Source organism: Nasonia vitripennis, chromosome 2 (assembly GCF_009193385.2).
Source record: "Nasonia vitripennis strain AsymCx chromosome 2, Nvit_psr_1.1, whole genome shotgun sequence".
Lineage (NCBI taxonomy): Eukaryota > Metazoa > Arthropoda > Insecta > Hymenoptera > Pteromalidae > Nasonia > Nasonia vitripennis.
This window is the reverse complement of record NC_045758.1, coordinates 20,890,813-20,908,209: the sequence shown is the minus strand read 5'-3', so window position 1 is coordinate 20,908,209 and position 17,397 is coordinate 20,890,813. Positions and strand designations below refer to the sequence as shown.

The window sequence follows — 17,397 nt, the reverse complement described above, 5'->3', positions numbered from 1 at the left end:
GGTAACTTTTGACCAAACCAAGCATTTTAAACGCAGTTTTTTTTAATTAAAGTTCTTTTCCTTTCTTTCATCTTAATCTGATACATTTTCTGTTTGCACCTTTGGAGCTTAAATATTTACAATATACACTATATCTACCGAAAAATATCGTATATATACTCTACAAAATTACCGACCAAAATTCTTGAGATTTTACTATATAACTTAGTATATTACCTTGCTACGCTCGAGTGACAAAAAAGCGAGCGTGATGATCACCTACGCGCACGAGTAACCTGTACTATTTTTTGACACGAGTGTGTAAATCCACGTTCTTAGCAGATGAGCGTGCGCCAAATTTAAAGTTTCGCACATGCTGTGCGTGAAATTTAAAATTTTGCTCACTCTGCGCACGAAATCTGCATTTCGCATACTAGTGTGAAAATCAGGCTTTTCGCGCATGCTATGCAGCTAGGAGAAATCGAATTTCGCAGACAGAGTGTCAAATTAGTGTTTTTAGTCACGTGCCACAGCCTTGTGAAAGATCCGGACCGTCTTCTTAACTCTACCCGGGCTTAAAATGTACCATAAACATGCCCCCTCAGACCTAATGAAAGATATTTCAAAATAATATCAATAAATGTTGTTAGCAACAAGAACAGTGCGAAAAATGTTAATTAAATTTATTAGCTACGTATACAACGTATGGATAATAATATTTTTTAGAAATGTCTTTCATTAGGTGATTTTTAATTTCTTTCGCCATGGACAGGATCTTCCAGAACTCGCCGCTGCACAGCACGCTGCGGACCGGCAAGTCGGCAATGGTAAGTTCCTTGTCGATCCCGACTCTTCCATTCGATCGTCAACTTTTTATTGCCAATTGTGCGTGCTAAATTTTCACTTTCTGTTCTTTTCAGGCGAAGCTGATGATTGAGCGGGGAGCCGACGTGAACGCGAGAAACGGCGACGGCCTCCGTCCGCTGCACCTGGCAGTGACCGGGCGCTGCAATCTGGACGTGTTGGAGCTGCTCCTCGCCAAGGGCGCCGAGCTGCAGCAGCCGACGCCGTCGGGCCAGACGGCTCTGCACCTCGCGTGCAACGAAGGCCTAGAGGAGATCAAAACTCTGCTCCTGCGCGGCGCGGACCCGCTCGCGAAGGACGACGTCAGCCGTAAGCCCAGATGATCAGGCGTCTGGCCGAAGGCAGGTAGATCGACGAGCAGCTGATCGACAGGACGCCCTACATGCAGGAGCACGACGTAGCCTGCAAGCGAGAGCTGCAGAGGATGAGGAAGTTCAAGGTCTACAACGACGTGACGCTGTTCTTTATCTTCGCGGTGAGCGATGAGAGACTGAGCATGCTTATGAGGAACGAGAAGTTCTGGCCTCCTTCAAGTCGCGCTACGTCGAGCACCAGTACGATGTCTACAACGACTACATCTCGGCGAAGTTCAAGAGGACTGAGAAGAAGCTGCGCCGGATTTGCGCGGTCGAAAATCACCTATGCGATATTTTCTTGGCCCATCTGACTTACACCGCCATAGAGAATCTGGCAAAGTTCGTTTCTGTGCAGGATTTGCCTGGTTGTAAATTTTAGATATGAACCAATTTTATAAGTTTTATGTAATTGCGCGGCTACAGTGGTTTGAAAAATGTTCTTCAAACTTGATTTTTGAATTTTTTCAAATTTCTCAGTAACTTTTCACCTTTGTAAATATTTTTAATACAAACAATAAACATGCATAAATAAAATTAAAAAAGATTGATTTGAAACCCTGCTTAATATTCTCCTAGTCGCACGTAGTTCTATACAATCAATTTGTATTAAGAACTTATTAAAATACCTATTTTCAGAACCTATCCCCTTATTACTATTAGAATTGATGATGAAATTTAATTAGCAACATCTCTTAAGTATAAAGAAAAAATTATAAGTATATTGTAGATTCTTTCTCACGCTTTTAAGTGAAAGTTTTTCAAAACGTGCATGAAAAAGGCCCGTTTTCATGCAACTAAAGTAAATGGCAAGCTGTTTATTTCGAGCGTGCAGGAGGGAATAGCCATTCTCTCCTGCCGCAGCGATGACGCTACTGAAAAACACTGGAAATGAATCAAATTTTTGAAAAATTTTGAAAATTTTCGAAAGAGTGTGTCTTACAACTTGAAATGCACAACTTACCATCCACTTTATATGCATAAAAATGATTGCGCTGCATGCCAACGACTACTATAACCAGACGAAAGAAAATATATCCATCAATCACACATCAGAGTACTAACGCAAGCAAATGACACAAGAAAGATACTTCAAAATTACGCAAATACAGAATATCACGGCATTATAAATAGTGAATTGTATGCTTCTAAATGGGTACTTCGATGCGCCCAGTTCAATAACAGCGCAAAATCGGTAAAACTTAATGGATCCATACTTCTTGCTGATTTCTATTCTACTATCATTTTCCATACTGCTATCTGGATGGTAGCACCTATACAATGTAGGCAACCATTTCATCAATTTTAAAGTATTTTAAGTACTTGGAAGTACACCCTGTTGAAAAAAGCGATGTCATCGAATGAAGTTATTTTATGCTTCAATTTGTTCCAACCGGGGCCAACTGTCATTGTAATAATTGTAATAATGCCCATTGAGAGCTAATAAACATCTGTCAATATAGCGCTCATTATTCCCGAGTGCGATATGACGAGTTTTATTCCACGCCAAATTATATAAAAAAGCTTCACTAATCATTGATCAATGATCTGCACCCCACAGGTTCTTGAAGGAGCGTCGCAACGGAACGCTCGGCCGAGGTTCCGGTAACGGCACCAACGCGTCCAGCAGCGGCAACGGCGCCGAGGAGCTGAGCGAGCGGGAAATCGCGGACATCCGGCGTCAGATCGAGGCCGTGAACGCGGAGCAGCGCGTCCTCAACGAGGAAGCCTTCGGACCCCTCGCTCCCGACGCCCCCGTGATCGTCGTCCAGGTGCACGACCGGCTGACCTACCTGCGCCACCTCATCATCTCCTTGGCGCAGGCTCGCGGCATCGAGCAGACGCTCCTCGTCTTCAGCCACGACGTCTGGAACCCCGACATCAACTATCTCGTGCAGAACGTCGACTTCTGCAGAGTCATGCAGATTTTCTACCCGCACAGCATACAGACGCATCCCAAGTCCTTTCCCGGCGAGAGCCCGAACGACTGTCCGCGGAACATACGCAAGGAGCAGTGAGTATACTGCTTTATTGTCGGGTTCTCGCCGTGTTTGCTCGGAGCGCGCGTGAATCGTGTCGGACGTGCGGTGATTCGAATCGAGGCGGATCACGGGCTTATATACGCAGTCGCTTTGAAGTTATGAGCCTGCGTATCAGCCTCTAATGCAATTATCGGCACGTGCGCGGAGCTGCTAATAAAAATGCTCGCGGGTTTCTAGGCCTTTGCCGGCCGCGCGACAATTTCAATGTGCGCATACAAGAGCGTACCGATTTCCCGTAGCGAGAACAACGCGCGGATTGATCCGATGTCGAACTGTATTTCGCGATCGTTACCGGATATCTCCGACGACAAATTTTTCTCTGAAACACAGGGCCTTGAACCTGGGCTGCACGAACGCCCAGCACCCGGACCTCTATGGCCACTACCGCGAGGCCAAGTTCACCCAGACGAAGCATCACTGGTGGTGGAAGGCGAACCGGGTGTTCGATCGGCTGACGGCGACGCGCAACCACACCGGCATGGTCCTCTTCCTCGAGGAGGACCACTACGTCGCCGAGGATTTCCTCCACGTGCTCAGGCTCATGGAGCGCACCTGCAAGCACAGCTGCGAGCGCTGCAACGTGCTCTCGCTCGGCACCTACCTCAAGACTTACAATTACTACGCCGACTTCAGCAAGAAGGTATATCGAGTTGCAGCCAATTCCGTGTGTTACTATTCGATTTCGTTTCTGCAGTTTTCCACGCTCCTCTCACGCACACAGCGTCGTTGGTGACCTTGGTGGCAAAATTAAAATTCGCAAAAATCATTCGCAAAAAACTGAAACTTTCCTACACCTCCGCACGCGAAAATTTCCACGCGAGAGAGGGGAGCCTAATTACTCCCCGTCTGTAAAATTCAGCGTCGAGAAACAAGGCTTTACATTCGAACATTGGGTAGGATCGATCCTGAGCGCGCTGTGTACGCCCACGAGGACGATTGCGAACTTGCCATTATACACAGGCCGAAACGCAAACACACCGACTGGCGCACCCCCACAACCGCAGGCTATAGCGATCTCGCCGTGCGCCCTCACGCAGCACAATGTTCCTCGAAAAATCGCACACGCACACACATGAGCAGCAGCGGCGCATTATGCATGCACCTCGTACCAACACCCTTTCTTACACTCGTCTCTCCTCTGCGCAGCTTACTTCCGAGGAGAGCTGCATAAGCTCGCTCTCTCTCTCTCTCTCTCTCTCTCTCTCTTTCTCTCGACACATAAATACCGTCTACCTGCGTTAATTCTCGAATATATGGTGCGTCAGGGGTGGAGTTAGACGGTCGAAGATGGAAGGCGGGGAAGGGGGGGAGCTGTCGTAAAATTTACCCAGGAAATTTCCCGAAAGGACAATAAACCTCAGGTCAGAGAAATGAGGACATAACAATATAAATATATTTGCACTTACGCTTCTTCGAGTAGTAATAACAATAACAATAAAACTATGGAACTAAGTTTTAGTTTAAAAAAATAGAAATTTGCAATGAACAACACAATCCTTGCATGGACATAATTATAATCATTGATTATTAGCAACATAAAAAAATGCCAAATTATAAGTAGTTATACTGTAGGTGCTTAAATTGTCATAATTATGGTGGACCCAATTTCTCTCACTTTACTACATCGATTTAAAAAAAAAATCACCAAAATCTTTGCGCCGCGCTCGATTTGAAGCGTCGATTTCAAGTTTTGTACTCTATCCCACTCCCCGCAGATTTGACGCGCCGAACGCTACCGCTATAGTAGTTATACCGCAAACACTCTTGATCTTTGGCGTTTAGTATCTCAGCACCTATTTGGCCAAATTTTTTTTAAAAGAAACTTTTTTTATCGGTAGCCAAATCCGCTTCAAAAATTAATTATTTACAATATTGCGTATTATAGTTTAGAGGTATAAATTAAAAAATATAAGCCTGGCACGAACGCAAAAATGACGTAAATTTTTTCGCGGGAATTGATTAACAATTCATTTTGCAAAAACTATCAGGCCAATCAAACCGGCCTTTGGCATATTGTTTCATACTGTAATAAGGTTCTTAAATCCCAATTTATAGCGTGATTGGATGATTTCTTATCTGCGAAACAAACGCTTTAAATAACCTCATTTTTTAACTACTTTTTTTGCATTTATCGCCATTTTTCAACGAACGTTAATAACAAATTACCTGACCACTTTTGGGCATTCCACCCTCGAAATTGGTGTTCAGGAGGCAAAAATACATAGAAAAAACCTTGGTGATCTACTGGCCATTTAAGTCCGACGAAAAGTGCTCAGCGCCTAGCCTTATTTCTGTTTGACACCTGGACATCGTCTACAAGAGCCCAGATAACATTTCCATTATCCTCGAGTAGAACTTAATATATCTCACGCCAAAAACCACGAAGCGCTTAAAATAACATTTGTTTTCATAATAAACACCTGGACAACATTTTTTTAGTTCCGGGTGACCGGAACGTATACTCAGAGTCATAATCTACTGCGTAGACATCGAGAGCTTGACATTCGTAAGACTAATTAGGATAGTTATGATACGAATCTGAATAATAAATATACATGCCCTGTTGAAAATATATACCTGGATATCCAGGTGGATTTTCCATATAGATAATCTATATGGATTCATGTGGATTCCATGTGGATATTCCATATGGATATACGCATGGATAATTATCCATCTAGTTTTTTAAAAAGTCAAGACAATTAAAAATGTTTTATGCGCCTGTTATGTATAGTTCATCTAAACATTAATGGAAGTACCATCCGGATGATAATTTTTTAGCATTACAAACAATTTTAATTTCTATAAAATAATTAAAAAGTGAAAATTTTGGAGTTCACAACCCCAGTATAGGTGTTATCATCCGGATGGTACTTCCATTAATGGTTAGATGAACTATACATAACAGGCGCAAAAAAAAAATTTTAATTGTCTTGACTTTTGAAAAAACTAGATAGATATTCATGCGGGTATCCATATGGAATATCCATATGGAATCCACATGAATCCATATAGATTATCCATATGGAAAATCCACCTGGATATCCAGGTATATATTTTCAACAGGCTGATAAAATCAAAATTGTATAACTTCAAATTACTGTAATTTTATTTTCCCCAAGCATTGGCTATAACGGTTGGCTTGTATCGATGCAAATCGTTGGCTTACGGAGTTGCCCAATAATTAGTAAGCAAGCCATTTTAGTTGGTTTATTTTCTACCAGGGATGTAAAATCAACAATCGAATAGAAAAACCGTACCTGTTCATATATTTAAAAAAGAAAGAAAAATAGTATATTGTGCGACTAGGGGAGGGAAACGGGCTATTTGTAACGAGGATAAGATTTGAGCATGAGTTGGAGTCAAGAGCGCCACCCGTAAATCTCACCCGAGGTAGAAATTGCCCCCCCCCCCCTTGTTGCACACTGTCCCTCTTTTTGGCAAGTGCATAAAGACCCGTTTTTGAACATATAGAGAAAATTTTACAAAATATACAAATTTTTGAATATGTTTGAAAGTTTTTGAACATTTTAAAGCACTAGGAATGAAGGCGCGCTTCGCGCGCTCTTGATTCTATCTCTGTCTAATAACACTGGTAGAAAATCTACCATAAGTGTTGGGCGGCACACTAACATCTGCTAATATTTTATAAGCATGTAACATGTTACTAAATCCCTCAAAACTATTTTTTAATAAATATATTAATAATGCTCAATGTCGTCATCATTGGTTTGAATAGTGAATTTGAAGAAAAGTTCAGTATAAGAGTCAGTGGGTTTGTCAATCATTAAAATGCCATTTATTTGCATTATAAAAAAGCTATACAACTGAAATTTTACACAGATACTTACTATGCTACCTAGAAAACATGTAGCCTACATAATTATGATTTAACTGTTGTCATTCATATTTTCACATCGAGGTCCATATGAATTTTTTAATTTAGCATATAAAATTTTGCTTGTAGACAGTTGCACAGAAACTACCATCTCTAGTACATTGTATTTCTGGTTTTCAGTGTATTTTAACATGAAGAAAGTGATAAGTGTTTTAGCTTTTTTGTCAAGACATTAATTAGAATTTTGACTTTTAACAGTTGTGAGAGATTTTGAGACCAATGCCTGTTTCTCCATTTTTGCATTCCATATCGGTCTCAAAATCTCTCACAACTGTTAAAAGTAAAAATTCTAATTACCTAAAACCTTGACAAAAAAGCCAAAACATTTATCACTTTCTCCATGTAAAAATATGCTAGAAACCAGAAATACAATGTGCTAGAGATAGTAGTTTCTGCGTAACTGGCTATAAGTAAAATTTGACCTGCTCAATTATAAAATTCGCATGAGCCTGGATGTGAAAATATAAACGAAAACAGTTAAATCAGAATCATCTAAGTTACATATTTCTAGGTAACATAGGAAGTGGCAGTGTTATATTTTAGTTGTCTAGTAGCCTTTTTACAATTCAAAGAGCATTGTATAATGATAGACTTAAACTTACTGACTCGGATACTGAACTTTTCTTTAAATTTACCTCTCAAACCTCACCGGGGCAACTTTGGGCACAGAGACACAGTATATCTTCAAACTCTTTATTCTTTTAATTGAACTTCTCACTGACATTTCAAAAAAAAACTAAATAATATTCACACAATTTATTACTACTTCAAATAGGGTTAGGGTGTTAATTTTCAATACACATGTTGTAATACTACGTTATATTCATATATTTTATCTGTTATCAAGGTTTCCACATTTCATTTTAAACACCTCAAACATTTCTACCAGGGTTATGAGTTATGACTGTTTTGAGGGTTATGAATTTAAAGCGCGGTTCTGATCTCGTTGCCTAGGAAACCAACCAGCAACCAATCAGAATCACGTATTAAGTGCTTCACAACAAAGGCCATCATTTTTTTAAAAGAGGAGGAGGAGGAAGAGGATTTTTGAGTAGCGGGAGGGAATGATTATTTCCCGCACGCTCGAAATGAGAAGCTTGTCATTCACTTTAGATGCATGGAAACGGCCGTCTTTTCCATGCACATGTTAAGAAATAGTACATTGTGTAACAAGGGGAAAAATATAAGCTATGTCTAACAAATTTGGGAAAATTTGAGATATTTGAAAAACGGGTATTAAAACAGGGGAGAAAATTATTTTTTCCCCGCTACTCCTCAAGCGGGGAAATTAGTATATTGTGCAACTAGGGGGGGGGGGAGGGCTATTTCTAACGAGGGTGAGATGTGAGCTCGAGTTATAGTCGAGTGCTCAAATCTCACCCGAGGTAGAAATTGCCCTCCCCCCTTGTTACACACTGTACTTTTTTTGACAAGTGCCTGTAAAGACCCGTTTTCATGCATATAGAGTGAATGTAAGTTGCGCATTTTGAGTCGTAAACCACTCTCTTTAAAAAAATATCAAAAATTTCAAAAATTTGATTATTCTTGAGTGTTTATCAGTAGCGGGAGGGAATAGCCATTCCCTCCCGCATGCTCGAAATGAACAGCTTGCCATTTACTTTAGAGGCATGGAAACGTGTCTTTTTCATGCACGTGTTAAGAAAAGTATACTGTGCAACTAGGGGGGGGGGGTTATTTCTAACGAGGGTGAGATTTAAGCACGAGTTGGAGTCGAGGGTGCCGCAGGCACATATGTATATATAGAAAGCATTAGAATGGTTTCTCCTTTTTTCCAAACAAGTTTATGCTGCCAGCTATAATCGCGTATTTTTCTATTTTAGCTGATTAGGATATGTAGATGTAGGTCAAATACAAGTAAAAGGAAAAACGTACGTAAAGGAGCGAAAGAAGGATTTCAGATATCAAGTAAATTCCTAACAAGTATTGACAACTATTTGGCACAGTTCGTAAGCGATAAGTAAAAGAGTCGAAGACGCATTATCTAATATTTAGGAATAGGCTTCAATAATAATTTATATGATTCGGGGACAAAAATATAATTGCTTTGAAACTATTTTGAATTAAAATAAGCTGATTTATTCTTTCTATGTATGAATGTATACTCAAGTATATTTGTTGATGAATTAAATTGAAAAGAATAAAACATTGCGATGAATGGATTCGAATGCCGTAAAAATTATTGACCCAGTACCTACCGATAACTGGAGTATTCTAGTTTAATGCAAATTCAACGCTCTGCCGGTAAAGCAGGTGCAGTCGAAATACACCGCAATCCCCGCAGTTTGACAAATCGTAATAAGTATAAAACCGAATGGAACGTTCCTTATTTGATCTCTTAATAATGACCAGCTCCCGAGAGCTAGAATTTTATTTTTGACTCGGAAGTTTGGCTGGGATTCGAAAAATTTCTCAAGTTGCTCAGTGCGGATAAACAACTCTGGAGAGCAGTTTGTAATAAGTGTAAAGTTATAACCTTATCTATATATGCAACACCAGCAATCAGCATTGCTCATTATTGTTAAATAAAAATAAATAATTATAGATCTCAAATTTCATCTGCAAAAATGATCTTCGTTCGTGTAGTGAGCATGATGAACAAAGTAGCACGTAGTCATTCGAAGGCTGCAGCTATTGCAAATTGCTCTCAAATCCGCACTGCGACTACATCACCATCCGGATCCATACTTCCTGAACCAAAGAAGCCTCGCTTTGGATACCTAGGTGTCATATGTGCAGTCACTATAGGCCTCTTCATAGGGGCTACTATTAGCAAGAATGTAGCCAACTTTTTGGAAGAGAACGAGCTGTTTGTTCCTTCAGACGATGACGATGATGATTAAAGCAAGCAAGAAAAATGTGAGTTCACGCATTCAGATCAATGTATTTTATTGAATGCAATGCTTACTCATGTATTATATGCCTTGGATTGTTTTAGATTGTTTCTCTCGTCAGTGTACTCTGAATCTTGATGCTGTGAGGCACATAAGCTGCATTACTTGTTAAGCCTTATTGTTATAGATGAATTTATTTAAGAAAATGCTACACTTTTTAAATAGTAAAATTTATTTATTTATAAATACAACTGATATTAGAGTGAAAAATAATTACATGACTTATTAATGTGTACAAATGTTTATGTTTTTAAGTAAAAACGAAATTATAAATAAATAAATATTGTACAATAGTACAGTACTGAGAATTTCTTAATACTCTCACAATACCTCATTAATAAATTCTTATAGTGTTTCATTTCAGTTTTGCCTTCTTAATTATTCGTTTTAGTTTCTTTTTATGCTTTAAAAATTATATATCGAATCTAATTGGTTTTAAAACGTTAACAATTTTTTATGCGGCCTGCCTAATGTATCATCATCAAATTAGAAATTTTCAGCATAAAGTTTCGCAAAGACAAAGTATGAATAAATTTATAAAACACTATTTTTAACAACAAATTTTCTGTCATATTTATACAAGATACTATTCACTTGCTATACATATTTACAAGAATTAATATTTGTGAAAATTTATGGTACGATTACTTTGTAGATTGAACAGCACCATAAATGTAAAATAAAGTTTAAAATTAAAATATTTTTATTCAATTTGGCCATTTAATTACTTTAATTTTTGATTGCATAAAACCCAATAAGCATTTCTGGAGATAATTTATCCACGGCTATTGAACCAGTGTTAAATTTTCGTTTTTTGCAAACTTGTAACATTATTATTTATAATGTTAATATAGTAGAATCAAACGTTAAATGTATTTAATTTCAAGTTTCAACTTGATAAGTTATACAAGTACTTTCATAAAATTTTTCTTCGATTCGCTCATCACAATAATGTGTAAAATGCTTATAAAATTTTAAAACTTTTCTAGAAATGCTTATTATAATGTATTTTTGATGAACACATTCTTCTTAGTTGGATTATAACTGCAATTTCCATTAATAAAAGTTAATAAATTAAGTTTAGTGTTTGGAAAAGCTAACATGAGTATAATTTTGATCAATGAAATTATTCTAGGTGCTTAAAAGAGCATTTTTGTAAATTGAATCTCACAATGTATTAAATCAATATTATCAAATACCTTTCAATAAAGTTAAATGCCCATTATTTGCAGTAGAATGGTGATTTGTCGTTGTTTAAATATGGACCATTGCTGTGTGTCCATGAAGGAAGACCTTATAATTACAATTAAATTGCATACAAATAAAAACCTGAATTAATTAATCTAGTGGTCTTTTGTGCAAACCCCATCCATGGAAGCATTTGGTGAAATCAGGCGGTTCTCTCCACTTCCAAGCTGGAAGACACCTTCGAGGTTTTTCAGGCTGCTTGACTCTCAAATGTTGAATATAAACCTATATAAGAACGATATTATAATTTCCATCATTATATTCTGATATCGATTAACTAGTTTTATTTGAAAAAAATTAATTTACCATTATTGATTTGTAGGCTAATTTAATTTCCACATCTGAACATCGAGGTCCAGGCCAGAAATATACTTGTTTGCCGTTATCGAGTATCATAATATCATCATCTGCTAAATCATCCTGCAAGATGTCAGTGTATTCAATTTCCGTTAAATGTTTATTTCAAGTAAAAGTATTATCACTGTAAAAGTTTCGCTTACCTGACAAAAATCTGTACATTTCTCACTAATTGCAAAGTATCCTTTTTCATTAGAACATCGAAACAGTCTAGTGTATTTCATGAATTCAGCATCCGTGTCGTAAGGTTTCTTACCCCCCAATGCCACCCAAAAGAAGTTTTCAGGCTCTTCCCCTTCATTTAAAATTTGAAGGCTAATCCAAGGCTAATGAAAAGGAACGAACAAATTTTATTGTAATCGAATATCAACCATAATATTTGTTAGTTGCTTAAAACTTACGTTGTTAAACATTTCCTCTGCAATTTCTTCAATTAATCTTGCATCTTCATTATCACATTTAGAACCAATCCAGACATAGACTATTCCCGTTTCATCGTCATTATTAAACGGTACGTTTAAGATGTAACTGAGAAAACATAAATTATTAATTTGTGATATTTTATTAGACTTTCACAGTTTTCATGTGTATAACATACCAGAAGGCAGAATTTAATAAGCTCGCGTCTGGAGTGATTTGTATCAGTCTTGTACATAAAGTACTACCATTGCTTCGTAAATGATAAAATTCCACTTGGTTTGGATCTTTTGATTTCACTTCTTTCCTCTTACCTTGGTGGATAATAAATTTTCTCTTAAAGTGAGCCATGAATTTCAGATTCTCTTGCTGCTGATGAGTTCTTACTACTTCTAATTTTTCACCAAATAAAGATTTGAATTTCTTTTGCAAACTAAAATGCGAAATGTTTAAAATGAAAATTCACCCAATATAAATAAATTATTTTCAAAGAGCATCTGCTTACCTGAATGTAAATGTTAACCATCCCATATTGCCAGCATCTCTTCCTTGCCAGAAATAAACCATGCATTGGAAATCATCTTCACACTGTTCTTCTTCATTGTCATTTTCATTGACATCCAGAGGCTGTAAATTAATTTCAGTTGAGAGTAATTATTTAAACTAATTTAACAATATGTTTACAGCTTTGTGACAATGAAATCCATACCATCCAGTATCTACAAAGAAAAACATAACAGTCTCCGCTGTAAAAGTGTCCCAACTCTTCTTCTGGTAGTCGCACAAACTTTTTGCCTTCTAAAACAAAGGCTTCCATTGCTTCTAAATCCTCATTCCATTCAACCATCAGTTGTTGTGCTTCTGTTGGAGACATGAGTGGTTGACGAGGCATGAATAATGCAGTGAGGTCCGCCTACAAGTAGACAATTGTGTTTATTAGATTTATTATCAGTAAAAGCTTTATGATCGTCATACCTTAGTTTCTTGTTGTTTCGCCCATTTTGTCAAATCAGCACCAGTCTTGGCTACAGATTCAGCAGTTCTTGTGAAATCCACCGCGATGATTTCATCCCAACCAGTAAACTTACTCTTAAATATTTGAGACTCTGTTCCTTCTTGCAATCTTGTGACCAATGCATACTCTGGTCTTTGAATCATGTTAAATAATTCTTGAGACAACTTAACTGCAGCTGCTCTTACTAATCTAGTTGACTTCTTCCCAAACCTATGAATTTAAGAAAGTCGGTAATTCGCAAAAATGTACTAGTGTCTTACAGATAGAGAATCTAAATGTATAATTTACTCTTACCAAACATAAACATCCAAATAACAGTCTAAAATATAAACATTTCGGTTATTAAGAAGAGTATTGACTAGTTTTCCATGAGGCACCTCAACTTGAGGTAATTCCAGGTAACCCATTCCTAATCTAACTTGATACAGTCTTGGTACAACAGGTGTGAAATCTGGATCAACATGTTCCTGCAAAAATAATTTGTCTTCTCAAATATTTTAAGGTACAATATATGGATAAAAAAGTTTTAATAAATCACAAAATTTTTACCACTGGCTTTACTGGACCTTTCGCGCCTAAACTCTTCCAGAATTCTTCAGACTCTGAACCCATCATTTCTGTTATTATTTCAGATTTATTTTTTCTTTCGTTTTTGTTGATCTTTTCGGCCATTAATCTCGATTTTGATTTCAATGTATTTTTTGCCTTTTTTCCATACCACATATAAATATTTTTACCACAATCCAGAACAAACACATAATTAGGATCTAGCGACTCTGCACATACAGCAACTGGCTCTAAATGAATAGAAGCCCCAGCAGCATGAACCCGGTAGAGCCTCAAAATTTTTGGCTGTATATAAAATTATTAATCTTAGAATAGCTTTGAAAATGAGTAAAGATGTCAAATTTAATATTTTAATTTTACCGTGTCTTCTACGGTGTAAAAACCAGACGAAGTTCTTCCACCTTCGATGTATGTAATCCCAGATTCGAAAAGCATTAAAAATTCGTCTGATTCATCCCCTTGTTCTTCTCTTATTGTTCGACATTGTGCACCGAGAAAATTTCGTAAATTTACAGCGTGAATTGCAGCACACGCCCGTTTGTCAAGCTTAAATAAATACGTTTGAATTTTAACAAATTAGAGAACGTTAATAAATAAAACGAGCAAAATATGTATACATACTGTAGCTTTATCTCCAATCCAGAAATAAATTGCCCATATCATTGAACCACTCTCATCAATGCTAGTTTTTAGAACGATATAACAATCGCCCTCATAAAATTTACCGTGAGCAACTTCTTCTATTTGGTTTGGTAGGAAGTTTTCAATTTCCCATATAGATAAGCCAGGTCCTTGTCCTGCATCTTCATCAAAGAATTCAGAATAATCTAAAGGAGGTTTTTCTAGTGTTTCATCCCATCTTTTCGGTCTACAAAATCAAATTTCATCCATTAGTGTCATAGATTATATATATATATATATATATATATATATATATATATATATATATATATATTGTTTATATTTATAATAACAAAATAAACCCACTTTAATGATTCTGCTTTTGCATCTTCCCAATTGCTGTCCTTATTTTTTTCTTTTGCAATATCTTTCATACCCTAAATAAATTAAGCAAATTTAAATACTTAGTTTTACATAGTTAAATGAAAAAAAGCTCGTCATTAACAGACATCGGCATGTACCTTTAAAATTTTAGCTTGATCTTGATCAGCTTCTTCTTGATCACGCCTTCGCCTTAATCTCATTTTTCGAGCTATAGGATCTTTACTGCTATCTGTAACAAAGGCATTTACGTTGAATAGAGAATATTTTTCTATTAATTTACTGATTTGAAGTTTAAATATATAATTTATATACTCACTAGCTGTTTGTGCAGGCGCAGGTATATTTGCTCCAGCGAGTCGTAATTGATGTTGCAAAGAAAAATCTATATTATAAAATTCAATTCCTGCTCCTCTTTGAACTTCTATAGGTTTTGGTGGCATTGTCAAATTGGGATTATCTCTTAAATCAAGGCATTCTAAATCTGTAAGTAAATGTATAGCATCTGGTAAGGTTATAAGTCTGTTGGATGTTAAGATTAACTGTTTCAATGATCCACATCTAAAATTAAAAATTTTATAAATGAATTATAACACTATTTTCAATATTCTTTAATTTTACACATGGAAAAAATAATAATTTTACCTGCAAAGCCCTTCTGGAATCATTTCCAACCGATTTTTAGCTGCAGAAAAAACTTGTAAGGATGATAGTTTACCAATGCCAGAAGGAATACCTTTAAAATCTAATTCATTATCATTCACATATAATCTTTTTAATGATGAAATTTTGCAAAGAGATACAGGTAATGCTGTCAGTTTGTTTCTACAAAGATTCAAAATTTCTAATTTTTGCCACATTTCTGAAAGTATAAAATGAAAATAAATAAACGTTTTTTTTATTGTACAATAGTTAAATAGTTCAGTTTTATTAAAAATTGCATTTTACCAATAGTCTGATCTTTCCGTTCCAGTTCAGAAATTTGATTATCACTTAAATTAAGTCGACGAAGATTTGGGAGAGAATAAAGAGCATCTGGTACTCTAGGCAAGGCATTTTGTGATAAATCTAATTCTTGCAAGTTGGTTAAACTTTCTAAGCTCAAGGGAATATTGTTTAGAGTACGTTGAGTATCACGCATTTGTAGTGTAGTTAAATTCATCAAAGATGGTAGTTGTCTGTGCAAACATAAATAAAAGGATTAAAATGTTTAAAATATATATTTGCTGAATTAGAATGCTTTTGGGCATCTTCCAACGTTACCTTAGCTGGAAATGTCCGAGGGGATTGTGATTTAAATTTAAACTTTGTAAGTTGGCTAATCTACGAGTTTGAGGAGGTAACGTTTCTAACTGATTATAACTGAGGTCCAGGAACAACAGATCAGTTAAATGAATAAATAGAGTATTTGGAATTGTTTCAATGCTGAAAAAAATAAATAAATAAATAAATAAATCAGATCAAAATAAAATTTACAATTTACGTTCTTATGATTTTCAATACTCACTGATTATGACTTAAATTAAGATTAAGTAATGAGCGGGCCTTTTCAAGTCCTTCTGGAACTTCATGTAAATTGTTCTTGCTAATGTCTAAGGTTGTTAATTCTTCTAAATGAAATAACTGAGCTGGGATTCCACTAGATTTGATATTATTCTGACGTATGTTTAATGTCCTTAAGCATCCTAGTTCAGTTAATTCTCCAAATAATTTCTCTAGTCTGTTTTTCGTTAAAGATAAATGTTCCTGAAAATCGCATTTTCATATTATTATTTGCTTTTGTAATTTATAGGTATATACTTAAAAACGTAAATTTGAACAATTTCCAATAATTATAGATATATTAAAGATGATGTACAAAATTTACTAATCTTACCAGCTTTAACAGCTTTCCCATTTCCACTGGTATTTCCACCAGGTTTGTATGGTCTAGCTTTAGCCATTGTATTCCTGTCATCAAACGAACTGATTCTGGGAATTTCCCTTCCTGTAATTTTAATATAATGTATTAATAATAGACATTAATAATAGACACAGATTAATATTTGCTCTCAAGATATAAAAAGAAAGCATTAAAATGTTTATTTTCTACTATGATGAAATTTGAGAATCTACAGCAACAAATGATTGAAAAGTTCATAAAAAAAAAGAATAACTTAACAATAGCCATGTTGAGCACAAATTCTTCCGCACAGGACGCATCACGAGCAGATAAAAATAAAGATCTAATGGTTTATCGTCAAGATTAATTGGTATTGGAAAAAGAAAAATCACTTACTCCAAAATCATTTCTGCTAAAGTCGACACCTCGGACGAATGGTAAAACTCCGGTATTGGCCATTTTTTCCGCTTGAACAGCCCAAGCCTCAGAATTAAATCATGCTACGTACGGAAAACTATTAGGCGATGTTTTTTTTTATCAAGGCAGACAATTTTCGAAGGCCTTTTCCCTGGAGGACGAGCAGGTTAGGTTTAAATACATGTAAAATGCGCGAAATTCGCGGTTGCACTGTAAATGAGGCCGTGATCATGGGCTAGATGTAGTTTTTACGACCGGAAATGCAAAGAATTAGTCACACTATGTTGTATTTTTAATCTTCTATACGAGCTATCATCAAAATACGTACTCCAAAATAGAAAGAGAGAGAGAACTAGCACGAATTCCTCGATCTCTTTCGGAGAGACAGTCCAACCCGCGCCTCGAACATAGCCGATGAATCCGTTTGACAATGCTGCCACTGCA

The 17,397-nt window shown here is 36.4% G+C and overlaps 3 protein-coding genes across 3 annotated transcripts; 2 read left to right on the top strand and 1 right to left on the bottom strand.

Moving 5' to 3' along the window:
• The first annotated feature begins 1,225 nt into the window (after positions 1-1,225).
• LOC116416343 (alpha-1,6-mannosyl-glycoprotein 2-beta-N-acetylglucosaminyltransferase-like) lies at positions 1,226-4,059 on the top strand. The gene is made up of 4 exons (XM_031924270.2): positions 1,226-1,318; positions 1,378-1,538; positions 2,758-3,210; positions 3,569-4,059. The coding sequence occupies exons 1-4, from the start codon at positions 1,226-1,228 to the stop codon at positions 3,969-3,971; spliced, it is 1,110 nt and encodes a 369-aa protein (XP_031780130.1). The 3' UTR covers positions 3,972-4,059.
• Positions 4,060-9,393: 5,334 nt separating this feature from the next.
• On the top strand, positions 9,394-10,349 carry LOC116416395 (essential MCU regulator, mitochondrial). The gene is made up of 3 exons (XM_031924815.1): positions 9,394-9,398; positions 9,700-10,013; positions 10,093-10,349. Exon 2 carries the CDS (start codon positions 9,722-9,724, stop codon positions 9,995-9,997), a length of 276 nt encoding a protein of 91 aa, XP_031780675.1. The 5' UTR covers positions 9,394-9,398; positions 9,700-9,721; the 3' UTR covers positions 9,998-10,013; positions 10,093-10,349.
• Positions 10,203-17,364, bottom strand: LOC100115570 (protein flightless-1). The gene is made up of 21 exons (XM_001600207.5): positions 16,933-17,364; positions 16,531-16,641; positions 16,162-16,400; positions 15,918-16,079; positions 15,603-15,832; positions 15,300-15,516; positions 14,974-15,215; positions 14,795-14,886; positions 14,640-14,710; positions 14,274-14,520; positions 14,013-14,198; positions 13,635-13,937; positions 13,380-13,552; positions 13,046-13,295; positions 12,780-12,983; positions 12,576-12,697; positions 12,252-12,503; positions 12,055-12,181; positions 11,797-11,979; positions 11,603-11,716; positions 10,203-11,521 (listed from the first exon to the last, which is right to left on the bottom strand). Exons 1-21 carry the CDS (start codon positions 16,993-16,995, stop codon positions 11,387-11,389), a joined length of 3,723 nt encoding a protein of 1,240 aa, XP_001600257.1. The 5' UTR covers positions 16,996-17,364; the 3' UTR covers positions 10,203-11,386.
• Positions 17,365-17,397: the final 33 nt, after the last annotated feature.